Source organism: Leuciscus leuciscus (genome assembly GCF_965113295.1).
Source record: "Leuciscus leuciscus genome assembly, chromosome: 23".
Classification (NCBI taxonomy): domain Eukaryota; kingdom Metazoa; phylum Chordata; class Actinopteri; order Cypriniformes; family Leuciscidae; genus Leuciscus; species Leuciscus leuciscus.
The window spans coordinates 1,375,271-1,397,725 of record NC_138747.1 but is presented as its reverse complement, the minus strand read 5'-3'; the positions used below and the strand labels follow the sequence as shown (position 1 = coordinate 1,397,725).

The window sequence follows — 22,455 nt, the reverse complement described above, 5'->3', positions numbered from 1 at the left end:
CTTAAATATATACATGCATATGTGTGTATTTACAGTATATATACAGAATAATTATACACAGTACACACACATATATTATGCAAACACAGACTTTTATTTTGGATGCGAATAATCGCGATTAATCTTTTGCCCAGCACTAGACATATAATATCAGTCCCTCCAGAAAAACTCGATTATGCGATTGCATAATTCAATGCATAATCAGCCAAAGTCCGCATATTTATGCGGGGTCCGCATTTTTTCAAAAACGCCGCATAAATTGCCGATTTCCGCGCGCTAAAATATGCGGGCTTGCATGATTTCATAATCCCCCACATTTTCGTTGCAAAAAAGTCACATATATCTTAGCAGAAAGTTGAAAAATGTTGCGTTTACGTCACACAAGAGCAGCCATTTCCCCTGTTGCCATGGGAACGTTATGAAGTGACGTTATTACAGTTGTAAGTATATTAGTAGTATGTAAATTTACGTTACAGTAAGAGATTGCACTTTGTGCATTGGAAGCACTTATTCTAACAGAAGATGTCTGTGTTGTAAAGCTACCTCTGTAAAACAGGAAGCACACATTTTATATTTTTATATTTCTTTCATTTATTCATTTTTACAGAAGTTGTAGAGCTTTTGTAAAGCTACAGAACTTGTTTGACTCATCAATGTTTTGTAAGTTTGAGCCATGTGATTATTAAGGTCTGAAATAAAACAAGATGAGAACTTAAATATTCCCAGCACTTTCTGTGATGTATTATATCATAGGAAGTAATAAGAAATGACTCTTTACATTAAGGTAGTAGCCTAGTGAGAACAGGGTGTTGGGGGGAATCACTTTTTTTCCTCTTTTTCATCAAACCGCAGTCTTTGCAAGTTCCTGCAATTTTTGCAATCATTTCATCGCATAAAATTGCATAAATATCCCGCATATTCCATCGCATTTTTAAGAAAATGTGCCGCATAATCAAGGATTTTTGCCCGCAACAATCACAAAAAAACTCCGCATTTTTCTGAAAGGACTGTAATGTGCATATATATTTAACTTAATTAAAATAATACATGAATATATATACACACACATACATATATATATATATATTAGGGTTGGGCCGATAGACGATATACGTGTATATATACGGACAGGGCTTGACATTAACTTTTTTGCTCACTAGCCAATGTGGCTAGTGGTTTTCCAAAGTTACTAGCAACACAGCATTTTTACTAGTCACATTTTTGTTTTTATGAAATTACCTTTTAAAAGTCGACTATGGCGTGCTAAAATTTACTTGAACTAGATTTACAACCCTTTTAAATGTAAAACCACTGTACACACCCAAATCAAGACTACACAAAACAGGTCATTATCATTAGCTCTGATAAGGTTGTGTGTAAAGCTCCTTTTTAAAAATAAAACCATGTATTATATTACATATCGCCACATAGCTCCACCGGCATACACTGTGTGCATGTAATACTCATTAGGGCTGTCAAAATTGCTCAAAAATTACGTTCGAATATTCTCTCTAAAAAAAAACCACATAGCCTATATTCGAACTATTCGAACATGGTTGCGCATTTTGTCAGTCAATGACTCGCATTACGTCAATAACAGGGCAAATTAATACAAAGAGACATAACTACTTGTATAGGTAGTTTATTTAAGTTTAAACACATTTGACAACGTAGCCTATTACCTACACAAAAACAAGTAAATCAACTAATGGCCAAGACCGCGGACCTCACTCTAGCTCGCTCACTCGCAGGCACTCTTTCTCTCTCTCACCCTCATGCTGCGTTCACACCAAACGCGAATAGAGCGTCTGGCGCGAGTGTAAAGACGCGTTTACGCGCGTCTGGAGGTCTTGCGGCGTGAATGAGGCGTCACGCTCTCTGTGCATAACGGTTTAAATGAACAACAACAATAAGCAAATGTTGAGTGCTGATCAAGAGTTTTGTGCAAGCAATTTAAGGTCGCGACTCTTATATAGCAGGCTTCATTCAGTGATTGAAACAAATATTATTAACAATAATTGAAGTTTTTAGCCTATATAGAACCGACATTGAGCGAGCTGCCTGTAAACATGGAACTTTTCCTTGACATGAAACGGTAAATAATCAAACCAGTGGAAGCCTGTCGTGCATGAAACTGCTGTATCTAACCTACCTTATTCATGCAATATCTATTCAGTCATTACAGTAGCCTACACTTTAGTAATGTTTCTGTTTAACGTTAACGCTTCTTCCTGTTACCTGTCCCTGACCCCTCAGGCAGCGCGCCCACTCGCAAAGCAGACAGCCGCGCCTCTGCTACCGCGGGCGTTTTTCCACATTCGAATATTCATTTTCACCTTCGAAATTCAGTTTTTTAAAACTATTCGAATATATATTCGAATTTAGAATATTCGTTGACAGCCCTATGGGATTTGTAGTGTCACACTTATTTCAGATGCCTTTTGAAAAGACTACAATTATTCAACCCGCCACAGTGGCTAGTTGGAGTGACTATGTTACCCGCCACGGGCAAAATCCACCCGCATTTGGCGGGTTGGCGGGTGTTAATGTCAAGCCCTGTATACGGATATATACGACGAATATAAATGTATTGTTTTGCTATAAATTATGTAAGGGATAATGTAGAGCGAGGCGGTTGTTATAGTGAATACACCCCCGACAGGCTGATCAGGACCCCGACGCTTCAGCCTATAACAACCGCCTCGCTCTACATTATCCAGCTTATTACATGGCTACCCACCAGATAAATCAATAATTTGACCCAAAATATTGATTTAAAAAGGAGTTTATTGATTTCAAAACGATTGTATTGCTTCCGCTAAAGAAAATAGTCCGTTCCGTCTCTACGGTTAGAATCCTGCGTCCATAGCAACGCTCTATTTATCATGGCAACGGTGTGTTATACTTCGCAGCGTCTGTTATCAAGACATAACGCACCACATTATACATTACAATTCAACCAAGCCATGTAATAAATGTCTTTAAATGTCTGAAAGCTAAAATAAACATTATGTGGTTAAAAACACTGAATAGTTGTGATATTTGACAAGCGCTGAGCTCGTCCGTCTCTGGCTCAGCGCCAGCCATAGTGCCAAAGCACAGTTTGAAACTGGCAGTGATGTAACGTCACTGTATACTCGTTCCTCAGTGGTCAGCTGATGCTGAGCGTGCCGACATCGAAATTGCTGATGAGATGTAAAGGGAAAACTGCCAAATTGTAGACATTGCCCAACCCTAATATATAAGTCAGCTGAGATGCACACTAACATGCTGGAGTAAATAATAATAAACATTATTTTATATATATATATATATATATATATATATATATATATTATGTGTGTGTGTTTGTGTTATATATTAATATGTATATAAAGTAAGTGAGAAACACAACTTGGGAAACGCTCACACCCTTAAAACACCCACTGATAACATCATGCTTCCTCTGCAAACCAATGACAGAAACAACTCCACGCTGCAGCATGAACAGGAAATGACATGCAATGTCATCCAAAGAGAACTACACACACCACACACACACACACACACCACACACACCACACACGGTTGTGTAAGACGCTATTCTGAGATCAGCAGCAGAAGTCTGAACTCAATGAGACGAGTCCGTCAGCAACACACACCATTCAGTTCCCGTCCCTCGCTCTCGTTCACGGCTGGAAACACACACACACACACACACACACACATCTGAATCAACAGATCCAGACAATGACATGTTCAAAGCCTTAAGAAGGCAAATTATAAGGAATAAAGTCACCATTTCCTCAATCCAAACCTGTATGACTTCCTTTATTCTGCGAGACACAAAAGGAGATGTTGATCCTCAGAAGAAAAGATTCTGCTTGTGTTTGCTGTGAACTAACAGATCTCATCATACTTGAATCGCACTACGTTAAGACAATCGTTTTGTGTTACAACGTTTCTGAAATGTTACGTTAATGCATGCAAATGAGGCGTCGTCTTATTAAACATGCACTCATTCGCATACAAATCCAGCACATAAATCTGAACTGATTGGATAAAATCCTGCTTTGATTTTGTTTTGTTTTATCTCTTTTTTTTCACTCCATAAATCAGAAAATATGTCAATAGAAGAAATAAAAAAGGTTTAAAATGTTCTATAAATCAGGTGAATGAATATATGAACAAACTTCAGATTATAGATATGAATAAAACTGTAAAGTTTGGTGTGTGTGTGTGTGTGTGTGTGTATGTGTGACTCAAACTCTCCGACTTTAAAGATCGACGGACGCAAACAGATCAAGTGCGATAGAATAAAGTCTTTCCACTGAATGAAGAATATTATGGAAGCAAAAGTACATTAAAAAACAATGATTTTGCCTGTAAACTCAATGTTACAGCAAAAGTATATCCCACATCAGAGCTAGCGGTGTAGCGATGCCCTCGAGTCACGATTCGACACATATCACGACACTGAACGCACGATACCAGATTATTGCGATACTCATAGACATATGATTAAAAAAGCTAAAAAATGCAACAACTGTTGATTTAAATGCTAATTTGGTTTTACATTGTGTGTGTAAATGAATAGTCTTAATGCTGGAAACCCAAAGCACATCAGACATTTGGCATTATCAGGACACACTAATATTCCCCCAATGCATTATTATACATTATATTCAACATTATATACAGGTGAAACTCGAAAAATTAGCATATCGTGCAAAAGTTCATTAATTTCAGTAATTCAACTTAAAAAGTAATTTATACCATGGTCTGGGTGAATACTCGATTCTGATTGGCTGCAGGGTGTCCATTAAAAAGTGCTAGAGGACACCTAGTAAAGGAGTTCGGGTGAAACTGACTGTTTACCGTTCGAAATGAATAAATAAATGCGCTGGCGACATCAGCTGTGAGTAACCATAGCAACAGGCAGTCATCAGCTGTGAGTAACCATAGCAACAGGCAGTAAACTGAAGGCTTCTACGAGCTGAGCGGACTATAAATATCTCCGAAACCAAGTTATTGTTTGTAAAAACTTTAGATTTCGATTGTAAAACTAATTAAAATATAAACTAATGTTTTAAAAATGTGTTATTTTTAAAGCGGGTTAATGCCCTTCGACCTGACAATGGACACCTCGTCGGGCATTAACCCTTACATACTATATAGACTCATTACATGCAAAGTGAGATATTTCAAGCCTTTATTTGTTATAATTTTGATGATTATGTCTTACGGCTTATGAAAATTTTCTACATTTCTGAGATTTTGAATTTGGTGTTTTCATAAGCTGTAAGACATAATCATCAAAATTATAACAAATAAAGGCTTGAAATATCTCATTTGGCATGTAATGAGTCTATATAATATATTAGTTTCACCTTTTAAGTCGAAATACTGAAATAAATGAACTTTTGCACGATATTCTAATTTTTTGAGTTTCGCCTGTATAATAGTTTAATGTAGTACTGACACTAAAACTATGAAAACTTGAATTTTTTCACACAGTAATGTTCATTTTATACATGATACACATTGTTGCATTTATGTTTTGCGATACATTGTGACGCGATATACATTGTGACACCCCCTAATCAAAACCCAGACCCAGAATCCATCAGTGAAACAGAACAATCCAGAACAGATCTGCCTCATATCAACATGACACACATTCAAATCAATGGCTCATTTGCCCATTGGGCAAGGTCATGTGACCCTGTTTAGCCATACAGACGCCCTTCGTTTCCCATCAGCCTCGCTGAGATCCCAGACAGACACAAACACACACCGACGGTTTGCATACACACATTAACAAGGCCCAGATTATGGATGCAAACTCGTTCCAGGACGATTCTGATAACGCTTCTGCCGCCCACCCGAGAGCGTCTGATAATCAACCAATCTATCAATCAATCAATAAAGGGGAAACAGTGTGTGTTCGGGTTCAGCTCAGGTCTGCCGAAGGCACACGTGCGATCATCGCTCAGATAAGACAGTGATAAGTGACATTTAAACCAGCCAATAAAAGCCACTTAGTATTCAAATCATCACGGCTGTTGAATAGGAGCGTTTCTCCGGAGCCGAGGCGTTCGCTCTGGGCAAAATACTGAGGCCATTATATCTGTCCGTCTTCTGTTTCTGCGCGTCTGGACTGTGAAAACACTCACACACAGCTGAGATCACAGTAAAACAGCTGAATGAGCTGCGATATGAATCATAACTGATCACATGAAACAAGATATTCACTATATATGTGTAATTATGCAGGAATGCAACAGAAGATTTAAGCATTTTCAGTAACACTTTGTTCATTAGTGAACACTAGTTAATGCATTTACTAACATGAACTAACTATATGCAATGCATTTGTTACAGTATTTATTAATTTTTGCTAATATTAGTTAATGAAAAATCCAGCTGTTCATTGTTTGTTTCAATAAATTGATTCTATGATTGTTCACAGATGTGGTATTTTTCAAACACATTTTACTATGTTTTAGTAAAAAGATACTGTAGTAGATGGATGCATATAAATGCTAACATAAATAAGTTCACATTAAAGTTATGAATGTTATAGCATACAATGAAAATATAATTCTGAATCTCTCAAAATGTAAAAAAATATAATTCTTCGTTTATAAAAAAAAAATCATGCTTTTGATTATTTTTACTACTATGATTTTCACACACGCGATTAAACAGGAATATGAACCACTAATATGGTCAAAGGAGTCGATTATGAATTCATGCTTACTTTAGCTGTTATATTTTATGTAAAAAAAAAAATATTTTTTCATATATATATTAAAATATTTTAGCAAAAAGTAAATTACTGTTTCAGTAAACATTCTGTTTCATAGTATACTGGTGCATTTAAATGATTAAATATCATTCTTCCTTTGTGTTCATTCAATAAAAAACATGCTTTTATTATTTTCACACGCACAATTAAACCAGGAACATGTACTACTAATAATAATATTATATTTAGACCAGAAATATATATATATATATATATATATATATATATATATATATATATATATATATATATATATATATAACTTAATTCAATCTATTGAGTTGCACACTAACATGCTGAAGTAAATAATACATGTATATATATTTATTCTTATTAATATCTATAAATCCACTGAGATGCATATTAACATGCTGGAGTAAATAGTAATAATAATAATAATGTTGTTTTTTATATATATATATATATATATATATATATATATATAATATTTAGATATTATATAGATAAAATTTTGAATAAATAAATAAATAAATATATATATATATATATAGACATATATAAATATAAATAAAAATTATATAATAATTAGAATAATGCAGTAATAAAGTAAATGGGGTCCATTATAATTTAATGGTTAGATGTAGAATATATATTAATATTAATATTAATATTAAACAATATCATTGATCGGACAGTGCTGACGCGGCTGTATGATTCTCATAACTGCACCTTTTATGGTAACTAGAGTCTAGTTATTAATGATGTCACCGGTGCTGAATAAAGGTCATCATCTCATCCATGTGAAATGACTTCAATCGTCTGACTTTAAACACCGTGAACGCAAAACCACAGCGATATCAGAGCGTCAAAGATTTCCTCTGTGAAAACACACACCATTCGGTCCAGTTTATTAGTAAGGAAGGATTTCATCACATGACACGAGCAAACGTCTTCAGGTCGCACATGTTTGTACTGACATGTTGTACTGAAGTGTTGCTGGACACTGCTTTAAACTACTGTCGTCAAATGCTAAATAATGTAATATGTAATGGATTTTTTCAACAAAAAAAGTCTTAATTTCGATGTTTTCGACCATCCGTACACTGTGAACTCAGCACCACAAAAATATGATAGCATCTTTACCACTGTGGTTATGAATGTATCAAACACATGCACACTCAGATCACAGAGCAATAGATGCAATTAAAGTATTTCCATGATTAATGCGATTAAAATCAGCAAACGGCCACATATTTTACAACGACTGTGAGCTTAACCGCATTCATTTGATCTCGAAGTATTGTGTTTACATCATGCAGGATATATATCGGCCACCATAATCGGTATCGGACGATATTTTTACTGTTATCGTTATCGGCCTGATTAGAAAATGTGGCCGATATATTAAAGCTGATAAATACTGTATTATTTCCTTCAGCTGAGACGCTTCAGATGTTCAACATGATGGGCATTTTTCAAAAATATTGTATTCGAACATTTGGGCTCATAAAAATTGAATATTCGAATATTCGTTAATTTAAATTACGTTTAAGGAGAAAGACGTTATTTTGTAAGTTAAGGTTTTTGTCACCATTTCTGAACAAGCTTACAATTAGGCAATATACACATCAAGCTTACTATATATCTTAAGGTTTTCTTTTAGTTGAACACAAACAATATGTGTAAACAAAAAAATATACAGAACAAAAGAATTTGAGCTCAAGCAGCGCGAAGAGGAAATAAAACCGCTAATAAAGCAGACTGCAGTTATCGTACAGATCGTACGGTTATCGTGTTTATATTGTTTCACGTTCATGTTGAGAAACACAATAATATCCACTTGCTCGAGTGAGAGAACGCGCTGCGCTGACAGACGTCGCAGAGACACACAGATAACGGTGTGCTAAGAGAAGTTTCTAAAAGCACTATGAGTTTTCTGCTCTTAAAAAGCTCTCCCTTAACCAAACTTAAAGAAAGTATATGTCTCAAAATCATTTTGCTATCAGAAGGTATCATATCTGACCACTCGCGCTACAGCCGAGTTTACCTGCAGTCGTTAACCTGTCTTTCCTCGGTCGACTGTGTTTGGATTTCATGTGATTTCTCACTGTGGTGTTGATATTATGATAACTCAGTTTCATTCATTAATTTGATTAAATATCCATTAAATAGCATCCACTTGTTAAAGGGATACTCCACTTTTTTTGGAAATAGGCTCATTTTACAACTCCCCCAGAGTTACACAGTTGAGTCTTACCGTTTTCGAATCCATTCAGCCGATCTCCGGGTCTGGCGGTACCACTTTTAGCATAGCTTAGCATAGCTTAGCATAGATCATTGAATCGGACAGGACCATTAGCATCTCTCTCAAAAAAATGACCAAAGAGTTTCGATATTTTTCCTATTTAAAACTTGACTCTTCTGTAGTTACATCGTGCACTAAGACCGACGGAAAATGTAAAGTTGCGATTTTCTAGGCTGATATGGCTAGGAACTATACTCTCATTCCTGCGTAATAATCAAGAAACTTTGCTGCCGTACCATGAGTCCAGCAGGCGTAATGATATGATGCAGCGCCTGATAATAGTCACCAGCTCGGTAACTTCCAACGTGACCGGGACTAAGTTTGTCTAACCTATTAGACATATTTTCAGGCGCTGCGTCATATCATTACGCCTGCTGGACTCATGGTACGGCAGCAAAGTTTCTTGATGAGAGATGCTAATGGTCCTGTCCGATTCAATGATCTATGCTAAGCTATGCTAAAAGTGGTACCGCCAGACCCGGAGATTGGCTGAATGGATTCGAAAACGGTAAAACTCAACTGTGTAACTCTGGGGGAGCTGTAAAATGAGCCTATTTCCCAAAAAAAAAAGAGTGGAGTATCCCTTTAAACACGCTCCACAGCGCCACCCAGTGCATTTAGTTATAACCGCGAGCTAGCGCTTGGGATTTATCATGGATTCACGGCATAAACTAGCCTGGTTAAAACCAGACCCTTCTCAGTTGAAACTGAGTGTAGGGTCTGGCGAAGCTATGTAGACAAATCATTTCCAAAGGGGCGTCACCAACCGACGTAGCTCAAATTCCTCTGGGCGCAATTGAATAGTCATAAAACCAATCAGATCGATGAAGGAGATGACGTATGCTTCGAGTGTTGTTCTTTGCTCTGGTTTTAACGAAAACGGTAAGTTTAAATCGCTCAAAACAGACGCGATAACTGATTCGTTTATATACTGTCTATGATTCGAACGAGTGATGTTCCACGGCGGCATCCATCTTTGTAATGAAATCTCCTTCAGCGTCGCTGCGCTGTCGTCATCATGTAAATCCCTCCCCAAACGTTTCTGATTGGTGCCGCGATTTCGGCGGCACAGAAATGAGTTTGAATGGGCTCTTCTCCAGACTATCCTGGAGAGAGAATTAAAATTCGCCGGAAGTAGTCTGGGTTTTCCCAGGCTAGGCATAAACGGCCAGCAAAGCAACGTAGTAAAGCTCAAATAGTATTTTATTTTTCGAATAATAATTACACATCGAATATTCGTGCACATCCCTAGTTTGAATTGCTTGAAATATGATTGGAAGTACTTTCAAAAAGGAAAATACAATGAAATGCAACACAAGCCTGTCATATCGGCTACATAAAATTATAATGAGAACTTTATAACTGTGTGTTTGGGACATGGCTTTTAATGATGAGACTTCTGATTTTGTAATCAGGCTCTCAAAAATTATATAAAAATTTGATTTAGATTTATCGGCCAATATATCGGTTTTCAAATATATTATCGGTTATCGTTATTGGCCAAAATGTTCATATCGGTGCATCCCTAGTTTACATGAGGTACGGTTTAATCATAATGTTGCATTATGTAAAAGCATCATGTGATCAGACACTCTTAGTCTTCAGACGGATGATGTTCACTCGTTCATGCACTAAAGATCTAAAGGTACAAAGATCATATCAGATGGTAAATATTGCTCTAAAATATACCAGAGTACATAACAGGGTCATTCCATCACGATATATATGAAGATAAAATAATTAAATAAATCACTGATAATAATAATAATAATATTAAAATAGTATTATAACATTTAATCATGGCTAATTATTTAAATACTATTAAGTGTGCTTATATTTTACTGTACGGTACTCGCCAGTGTTTTTAATTATTACACGAGGTGTGCATTATGCCATACAATAAATACGACAGAAAAGGTGGATTTTAAGATGTTTAATCACACGGATTTAATTACTTTATCAAAATTGCGACCAAATTATTTTAAAAATCAACATTTGAAACTTCATTTTAATAATTCACTGATGTATTTCAACATCAGTTGTAGTTGTATTTCAACTATAGAGCAAATCGTAACGGCTTGACTGTTTGTATCGACTGAAAATATAATATAATATGATAAATGCAACTATAAGACAAGAAGATATTATAAACAATAACATCATGATTTCTGTAAAACTGACTCGACTTTACTCGAGCGCTATGAGGATTATGAAGATGGTTGCTTGACCATTTTTAGCTTCTCCTCGTTGTTTTTTTGATGTTACTGGCATTGCAAAACCACCAGTTTTGTGTTTTCCTTGCTTTAACCACAGTGGCCGTGTTTGCATCATATTGCACATGAAATCTTGGGTCATACGGATGTTTGCAGAAATCTAGTCCTTTAAACTCCTTGAACAAGCTCATCACGAGTTACACGAACATACAGAAACATTTTGCACATTTTTGTTTTCCGTAGACTTTAGAGTTCAAGTCAGAATGCCATTCCTGGTTCCCCAACAAACCTTCAGTGATCAGTTCTTAATAACCCATTTTCTTCTTAGTGTGAAGAACATTTTAATAATCCTAAAGAAGAATTGAATTTTAAATTTGATGGCAAATTAAAACCCCGTTATTTTTACTTTGATATACCATAATATGTGATATATTCCATGCATACACGTGTTACTTGGGTACTTTAGGATATATCTATCATTTTAAAACTATATGCACTTTGAATGTAATGAAAATGACTTGATTTTTTAAATCAATCAATCAATCATATTTAATGTTATAGACATGACAGCTAAGATTAATCATATATAACATGCATGTAACACGTGATTTGTGAGATCATGCTTTCTGATGGACTGTTTTACCGCGGTTGGTGTGATTTCTATCAATGACACTGTTCCTGTTGATGTTTTTCTCTTGCGTTTTTCTCTTCGCAGTGTTTTGACATCATGCACTAAACGAGTGTCATATCTATGCAGCGTTATGAATCTGAATGCATGGAGAATATTAATGCACATGACATCGAATACAGTGATTGAGGTCTGACCTTCCTATCCGAGGTGCTCCATCGAGCTCTTCTTTGCCCTTCATCCTCCTCATCTTCACCCATGAGCCCCGGGGATGCTGAGTCTGACTCCTCGCCTTCCTCCAGCTCCTCCTCATCCTCAGCTGACACCTTCAGGCGCTTGGGCGCGCGCTCGTACTCCTCCAGCACAGACATAATATATCAATCGATCAGTCAATCGCTCACAAATCGATAATATAATGATGAGAATAATAATCTGAGAGGAGCGCGTGCGCTCATGTGCTGCTCTGAGCAACAGCTCCTTGCGCGCTCACGCCCTCGATGCTCGCTCACTGCGGCTCTGACGTCACGCTGGGTTTTGATTGGATGCTGCGTGTGAGTGACGGATGAGCGGCGGCGCTGATTGGCTGAGAACGGAGCATGCGTAAAGAACACAGCACTACTTTTAATAGGAGCTGACGTTAAAATAATTATAATAATCGCTTTGAACTTCTTTGTTTGAAAATTACTTTACTATAATGATCGTGTCAAGCAGTATTCATAAAACAATAAAGTCGCTAGATTAAAGTTCAATATATATACAAAATAAATGATAGGGTGTAAAAAAATAATCAGTATTCCTGTCTATCAACACAAACACGAACACAAAGAGCTGTCTTAATTAAAGGTTCAATTAAATGAGAATATTTTAGCAGAGGGAAGTTTGAACCCGGAGAAACTGATGTATGAGAATATGTGTCAAATATGAGGAAGTGGAATCATGTGGATTTTCTCTGTGACTCAGAGCAGTTTGAGAAAACAGAATATAAGTAACAAGTAAAGACAAGACTGCATTAAAAGAGCATCAGGTGATGAAGGACAGACAGACAGAACGAACGAATGATAGACAGACAGACATTTTATCATGAAGAGATAAAGCTGCAAAACATGGAGAACCACAGACAGTTATCTAGGACAGAGCTGCACAAACGTGTGTGTGTGTGTGTGTGTGTGTGTGTGTGTGTGTGTGTGTGTGAGAGAGAGAGAGAGAGAGAGAGAGAGAGAGAGAGACAGACAGAACAACAGACAGACAGACTGATATACAGAATGACAGACAGATGAATTGATGGTTCATGTTCTCAGTGTTTATGTTCTCATGGACACTAGAGACAGATTTCAGATGTTGTTTATGTGAGTGTCTTCAGTCTCTCCCATGATTCCTCCCGCCGTCAGCTCAGGTTTGGACGTGTGTGTGTGTGTGTGTGTGTGTGTGTGTGTGTGTGTGTGTGTGTGTGTGTGTGTGTGTGTGTGTGTGTGTGTGTGTGTGTGTGTGTGTGTGTGTGTTCATGTTGACCAGAGATACAGATGCGTCTGGCATTCAGCTCTTAGAGACACACACACACACACACACACACTACACACACACTTCAGTAGCAATTACAGCCCATCTGATACACACCACACGTCTCTCACATCCCATAAATCTTCTGAAATAAACAGACATTGATAATAATGTCTCCTGTTGTGTTGGTGGAGAGCACAATGTTGCTGCTGGGTGATTTCTGAGTCGACTCTGTTCTATCTTTTGTTCACCGCGGAGATAATTGGTGGATTTGCATTAAATAGTGTTTTTTTTGCAGCCAGTCGAGCGGCAGGTGCTTTTCTGCATCAGAACATGTTTATGCAGGAGCGTTTCATCTCCCTGACTGAAGAGATAAAGCTGCGGAACCTGGAGAACCACAGACTATCTAGGACAGAGCTGCACAAACGTGTGTGTGTGTGTGTGTGTGTGTGTGTGTGAGAGTGAGTGTGAGTGTGAGTGTGTGTGTGTGAGAGAGAGAGAGAGAGAGAGAGAGTGTGTGTGTGTGTGTGTGTGTGTGTGTGTGTGTGTGTGTGTGTGTGTGTGTGTGTGTGTGTGTGTGTGTGTGTGTGTGTGTGTGTGTGTGTGTGTGTGTGCGCGTGTGTGTGTGTGTGTGTGCACGTGTGTGTGTGTGTGTGTGTGTGTGTGTGTGTGTGTGTGTGTGTGTGTGTGTGTGTGTGTGTGTGTGTGTGTGTGTGTGTGTGTGTGTGTGTGTGTGTGTGTGTGTAAACTGCTCACCGAAACAGAGTTGTGTGGCTGTACTGAAGGGTTTTTATAGACACTCATACTCAGTATTTCTGTCTTGTTTTCCAGCACAAACATCGAAACGTCCTTAAATAAAGATACGTTTACTTGAGAAGCAAAATAACTGAAGATATTAAGTCTTAATTACTGAAAAATTAATCCAAATGAAGTGAGTTTATGCTTAAAACAAGAACAAAAATCTGCCTGTGGAGTCTTGTTTTCCTCTTGAATTAAGTTTATGTTTCTGACCCCACTTACATTTGTTCTGTTTTAAACACAAACTCACTTCATTTTAAAACATATATCAGAAAATAACATTGCTTTGCTTCTCCAGTAAATGTATCTTGATTTAAGACTGTTTAGATATTTGTGCTGGAAAACAAGACAGAAACACTGAGTGAGAAAAGCATGTGTTGCAGTGAACATTAGGTGCGCACACACACTTCTCTGCACAAGCGTTCACAGCGGTGTCTGAATATATCAGGTGTGTGTGAATACTTGAGCAGAACGTAAAAATAGCAGACGAGCTCTCGAGCAAAACCTCTGAGAGTGTGTGTCGTGTTGAGATCTGGGCATCTGTACACCGGCGCCTTCAGCTCAGGGGTTTGATCTGACAAACACTGTGAAATACACACTGAAATACGCTTAATTCATCAGAGTGAAACTGTTCCTCCACAGATGGTTTCAGTGTAAAGCTCATTTACATCAGAGTTTGTAGGCTTTAAACTGGTTTCACTGAAAATTAACTAAAACATGACAGATTCAAGCCCATGATATATAGACAGAGCTTGCTATATAGACCGACCGACAGACAGACAGACAGACAGACAGACAGACAGACAGACAGACAGACAGACAGACAGACAGACAGACAGACAGATAGATAGATAGATAGATAGATAGATAGACAGATAGACAGATAGATAGAACTACGACAGACAGACAGACAGATAGATAGATAGATAGACAGACAGATAGATAGAACTACGACAGACAGACAGACAGACAGACAGACAGACAGACAGATAGATAGAACTACGACAGACAGACATAATGACAGATAGATAGACAGACAGACAGACAAATAGATAGACAGACAGATAGAACTGTGACAGACAGACAGATAGATAGAACTACGACAGACAGACAGATAGATAGATAGATAGAACTACGACAGACAGACAGACAGACAGATAGATAGATAGATAGATAGATAGAACTACGACAGACAGACAGACAGACAGACAGACAGACAGATAGATAGATAGATAGATAGACAGATAGATAGAACTACAACAGACAGACAGATAGATAGAACTACGACAGACAGACAGATAGATAGATAGACAGACAGATAGATAGATAGAACTACGACAGACAGACAGACAGACAGATAGATAGATAGATAGACAGACAGACAGACAGACAGATAGATAGATAGATAGATAGACAGACAGACAGATAGATAGATAGATAGAACTACGACAGACAGACAGACAGATAGATAGATAGAACTACGACAGACAGACAGACAGATAGATAGATAGAACTACGACAGACAGACAGAACGACAGATAGATAGACAGACAGACAGATAGATAGACAGACAGACAGATAGAACTATAACAGACAGACAGATAGATAGAACTACGACAGACAGACAGACAGACAGATAGATAGACAGATAGAACTACGACAGACAGACATAATGACAGATAGATAGACAGACAGACAGACAAATAGATAGACAGACAGATAGAACTGTGACAGACAGACAGATAGATAGAACTACGACAGACAGACAGATAGATAGATAGATAGAACTACGACAGACAGACAGACAGACAGATAGATAGATAGATAGATAGATAGAACTACGACAGACAGACAGACAGACAGACAGACAGATAGATAGATAGATAGATAGACAGATAGATAGAACTACAACAGACAGACAGATAGATAGAACTACGACAGACAGACAGATAGATAGATAGACAGACAGATAGATAGATAGAACTACGACAGACAGACAGACAGACAGATAGATAGATAGACAGACAGACAGACAGACAGATAGATAGATAGATAGACAGACAGACAGATAGATAGATAGATAGAACTACGACAGACAGACAGACAGATAGATAGATAGAACTACGACAGACAGACAGACAGAACGACAGATAGATAGACAGACAGACAGATAGATAGACAGACAGACAGATAGAACTATAACAGACAGACAGATAGATAGAACTACGACAGACAGACAGACAGACAGATAGATAGATAGATAGAACTACGACAGACAGACAGACAGATAGATAGATAGATAGACAGATAGACAGATAGATAGACAGATAGACAGATAGAACTACGACAGACAGACAGACAGAACGACAGATAGATAGACAGACAGACAGATAGATAGAACTACGACAGACAGACAGACAGACAGATAGATAGATAGATAGATAGAACTACGACAGACAGACAGACAGATAGATAGATAGACAGATAGACAGACAGACAGACAGATAGATAGATAGATAGATAGACAGATAGACAGATAGATACATGGAACTACGACAGACAGACAGACAGACAGATAGATAGATAGATAGATAGACAGACAGATAGATAGAACTACGACAGACAGACAGACAAATAGATAGATAGATAGATAGATAGATAGACAGACAGACAGACAGATAGATAGACAGACAGACAGATAGATAGAACTACGACAGACAGAACGACAGACAGATAGATAGACAGATAGATAGATAGACAGACAGATAGAAAGAACTACGACAGACAGACAGACAAACAGATAGATAGACAGACAGACAGACAGACAGACAGATAGATAGACAGACAGATAGATAGACAGACAGATAGAACTACGACAGACAGATAGAACTACGACAGACAGACAGACAGACAGACAGACAGATAGATAGATAGAACTACAACAGACAGACAGACAGACAGATAGATAGACAGACAGATAGATAGATAGAACTACGACAGACAGACAGACAGATAGAACTACGACAGACAGACAGACAGACAGACAGATAGATAGATAGATAGACAGACAGACAGATAGATAGATAGATAGAACTACGACAGACAGACAGACAGATAGAACTACGACAGACAGACAGACAGACAGACAGATAGATAGATAGATAGATAGATAGATAGATAGAACTACGACAGACAGATAGATAGAACTACGACAGACAGACAGACAGATAGATAGATAGATAGACAGACAGATAGAACTACGACAGACAGACAGACAGACAGATAGATAGATAGACAGACAGATAGATAGAACTACGACAGACAGACAGACAGACAGACAGACAGATAGATAGAACTACGACAGACAGACAGACAGACAGATAGATAGAACTACGACAGACAGACAGACAGACAGACAGACAGATAGATAGATAGATAGATAGATAGATAAATAGAACTACGACAGACAGACAGACAGATAGATAGAACTACGACAGACAGACAGACAGACAGACAGACAGATAGATAGATAGATAGATAGATAGATAGATAAATAGAACTACGACAGACAGACAGACACAGACAGATAGATAGATAGACAGACAGATAGATAGACAGATAGATAGATAGAACTACGACAGACAGACAGACAGAACGACAGACAGATAGATAGACAGATAGATAGATAGACAGACAGATGGAAAGAACTACGACAGACAGACAGACAGATAGATAGATAGAACTACGACAGACAGACAGACAGACAGATAGATAGATAGACAGACAGATAGATAGAACTACGACAGACAGACAGATAGACAGACAGATAGATAGAACTACGACAGACAGACAGACAGACAGACAGACAGACAGATAGATAGATAGATAGACAGACAGATAGATAGATAGAACTACGACAGACAGACAGACAGATAGATAGAACTACGACAGACAAACAGACAGACAGATAGATAGACAGACAGACAGACAGATAGAACTACGACCGACAGACAGACAGACAGACAGATAGATAGATAGACAGACAGATAGATAGATAGATAGAACTACGACAGACAGACAGATAGATAGAACTACGACCGACAGACAGACAGACAGATAGATAGATAGATAGATAGAACTACGACAGACAGACAGACAGATAGATAGATAGATAGAACTACGACAGACAGACAGACAGACAGACAGACAGATAGATAGATAGATAGATAGATAGATAGATAGATAGATAGATAGATAGATAGATAGATAGATAGATAGATAGACCCATTACTGAAGACATTCCATAAAAAAACAGGAATTGTCCATTTTGATTCCATCGTGACATTAGACGTGATCAAACTGAATTTTAGAGATTTTAAGAGTTTTTAATAACGAGTGTTGTGATGATGTTGAGTCTCCTGAAGATGAATGTAGAGGAAGAGCGTTCACACCCTCCTGTGTTTAATAACTATAAAGAGTTGCATGTCTGTCTCAGTCTGAGCTATAAATGTGGCGTAGTGCTGAGGTCTGCAGCATTAGAGGATTCTGGGTAAGTAAGTCTGAACCGAGACCGACAGCACAGAGACACAGAGGGCATTATGGGATAGACCACACTGTTTGGCTATTAATGGCCTTATGCTCTTTACTGTACACACACACACACACACACACACACACACACACACACACACTCACACACTCACGCACACACACACACACACACACACACACACACAAGCACACACACACAAGGCAAGGCACTTTTATTTATAGAGCACATTTAAAACAGCCACTGCTGGCCAAAGTGCTGTACACTCAGTTCAAACAATATAAAATACATAAATACACCACAGACACAAACACATCGTAAACCCATCATAAAAAAACCCATCATAAAATTACATCTAACCAAAAGCCAAAGAGAAAAAATAAGTCTTTAGTGGAGATTTAAAACTATTAACAGTGGAAGACAACCTCAGGTGTTCCGGCAAATCCTTCCACAGACGTGGAGCAGCGACAGAGAAGAGGCACGATCACCTTTTCATTTCAGTCTAGATCGCGGCACAGTGAGCATCAACTAGTTCGAGGACCTCAAGGGTCTAGAACATTTCCGGTGGAGAAGATCTGTAATGTATTGAGGAGCTTGGCCATTTAACCCCTTAAACACGTACAACAATACCTTGAACTTGACACGGTATTCGACCGGCAACCAGTGAAGCGAAGCAAGTTCCAGTAAGAAGCCTGGCGGCGGCGTTTTGTACCATTTGTAGGCGTGATAAGGAAGACTTAGCCACCCCAAGGTACAGCGAGTTACAATAATCCAGCCTGGATGAAATAAAGGCATGAATCACTGTCTCCAAATCTTTTGCTGTTAAAAATGCTTTTAATTTCGCAATAGATCTCAAATGATAAAAGCTACTCTTCAGCACTGAGTTAATTTGTTTGTCAAATTTAAGGCCGTTATCAAAAATCACTCCCAAATTTTTGGTATTCATGGGTTTCATCAGGTCCCTTTCCACAGGTGTATTAATCAAGCACAATGCAGTCTGCATTCATAATCTAGGTGCTTGATTTTATACACCTGTGGAAAGGGACCTGATGAAACCCATGAATAAGCATGAGAATTCCCACTTAAAGGGATACTTCACCTCTGGAAAGATGAATGTGGGTTTAAAATAGGTCATTTATGTAGAAGAAATGTGAAATTATTTTTGAATTTGGAGCTTTCTAGACTGAGAAAAGCCAGAAAATGTATTTTTGGCTTATGTGGATGAAAGACAACAACTCCCAGAATGCACTTGCTTCGCTGCCCTAGGAGGCCATTCCCAAGCCACGCCTACCGGTAAGAGAGCGCAGTTGAAAACAACAAGGTTAGGCTACTAGTGGGACTCCGTGACGAGTCTGCCCAGGATTTCGAGATCGCACAAAATGTCCAGGATTCGGCTTTTGTGTTCTACAGTCGCCATTCATTATGTTTACTGTGGCGAGCAGGACGAGGCTGAGGGGCGCGGGAGAACAGGACGAGGCTGAGGGCCGCGGGAGAACAGGACGAGGCTGAGGGGCGCGGGAGAACAGGACGAGGCTGAGGGCCGCGGGAGAACAGGACGAGGCTGAGGGCCGCGGGAGAACAGGACGAGGCTGAGGGCCGCGGGAGAACAGGACGAGGCTGAGGGCCGCGGGAGAACAGGACGAGGCTGAGGGGCGCGGGAGAACAGGACGAGGCTGAGGGCCGCGGGAGAACAGGACGAGGCTGAGGGGCGCGGGAGAATGGCGCGAGGCCGGTGGCGTGATTACTGATGAGCGTGTGAGACGCAACGGTCTCGTATCTCTCACGGAGGAGCGGGAATTTTCTTAGCAATGTTAAAACGCACATCGACCGATCACTTGTTTAGCGTTCATGTAAACACTACATTCAGATTCACCAATCGGAATGAATTCAGTTTGATTGAAACAAAAGGTGTGCATGTAAACAATGAATGGCGACTGCAGAAAGCAAAAGCCGAATCCCGGACATTTTGGACGATCTCGACGGCCGGACATGTCCGGGAAAAAGAGGATGGTAACCCCTAATACTCAGCTTTCTCCTACTACTCCGCTTTCTCCACAGAACAAGAGCCTGCTAGCTTAGCTTCCAAAGAAAGACGGCTGACACTATGTCTACATTCTGTGAGTGAGATCCCTCTATGGGCGGGTTGAACACATGCGGGACAGCTCCTCCTACTGGCTGTAGTTTTTAGCTTCTGGCCAAAAAATCCTCTGATGACGCAAAATGACGATTTTTGCATCATTGGAGGATTTTTTCCAGACAAAAAATACATAAATCTCTCGTCTCAGGGGGACATGAGGGTGGAAAGCACGGTAATTAGAAAATACTACAGGTTTTGTGTATTGTAAAGCCTGGTTCACACGGGCCGATTTTAAAATTGTCGGCCGATTTTCCAAACCTGAGAGACCCCACACACGGGGATAAAAAATCACGGGTCTAACAGTTTTGGTCGTACAGTGTGTGGTGCGCAGTCACACGGCAAAATCAACACATCACACACGAACCGATTAGACTCCCGAGTCCCGAGCATTCCCAGATCAGACGGGAAATCGCGCAAAATACCTCAAGATCACGTGACTTCAGAGTAAACAATCATGGCGGACGAAGAGGATGCAGTGGCAATAGTTTGTAGTTTGTTTTTAACCGAAAAAAAAACGTTATCAAAAGAAAAGGCGATGATCTCTGACGTCCACCGGACTTTCTGGGCCGGCTGTTTTGATTATATTTCCCGGTGTTTCCTCGCCGCCTCGTCACCTCGCTTTCTGATTGGCTACACTCCACAGTCCACAGGCTGCGTGCTCAGGGGACACCACACACGAGAAGAAATCGGGCCAAATAAATCCAACATGTTGGATATCACCGATTTGAGATCGGAGCGGTCCCGACGTCCTTCCGAGCAGACGAGAGCAGTCTTAACACACCACACACGGCAGGAATATCTGATCAGATTATTTTACGATAATCGGAGCATCCTTAAGATTGTCGGAAGGGGTGAATCGGGGCTAAAATCGGCCTAATTATCCTGCCGTGTGAACCAGGCTTAAAGGGAGCAAATACAGCGAAAACAACAGCGGGCCCAAAATGGACCCCTGAGGTACACCACAAGTTAATGGTACAGAAGAGGAAGGAAAATTCCCAACCTCCACAGAAAATGTTCTATCAGAGAGATACGATTTAAGCCAATTCAATGCGTAGAATTCCTACGCAGTTACTCAACCGTTCAAGCAAGATAGCATGGTCGATGGTATCAAATGCGGCACTGATGTCCAGAACGAACAAAATTGCACAGTTACCCGAATCCACAGCCAGCAAAAGATCATTCAACACCTTCAGCAAAGCTGACTCTGTACTGGGATGTTGTCTGAAACCAGACTGAAATTTGTCTAATACATTATTCTCACTTAAAAATACCGTCAGTTGATGGAAAACAGCCTTTTCCATTACTTTTGATAAACACACTCAAGCATACACACACACACACACACACACACACAAAAGCACAAGCACACACACACACACAGAGATGGGCATAAATACATGGAAATGTATTTAAAATACAAATACAAAATACTGTGTGGAAAAATGTATTTAAAATACAAATACAAAATACTGTGTGGAAAAATGTATTTAAATACAAATACATGTGAAATTGGCCATCCAGTGCAGGGATAGGTCACAGTGAATGAAGAAACTACACAGGCCTACTGACTTATCATT

At 38.9% G+C, this 22,455-nt stretch overlaps 1 protein-coding gene across 1 annotated transcript in view; it reads right to left on the bottom strand.

Annotated features, from left to right (window-relative positions):
- The window catches only part of hnrnpll (heterogeneous nuclear ribonucleoprotein L like), a 48,052-nt gene extending 35,490 nt beyond the window's left edge, over positions 1-12,562 (bottom strand). The window contains exon 1 of the mRNA XM_082155880.1: positions 12,095-12,562. Within this exon, the coding sequence (XP_082012006.1) occupies positions 12,095-12,268 (174 nt within the window). The 5' untranslated portion in view covers positions 12,269-12,562. The remainder of the gene's footprint in view (positions 1-12,094) is intronic.
- Positions 12,563-22,455: the final 9,893 nt, after the last annotated feature.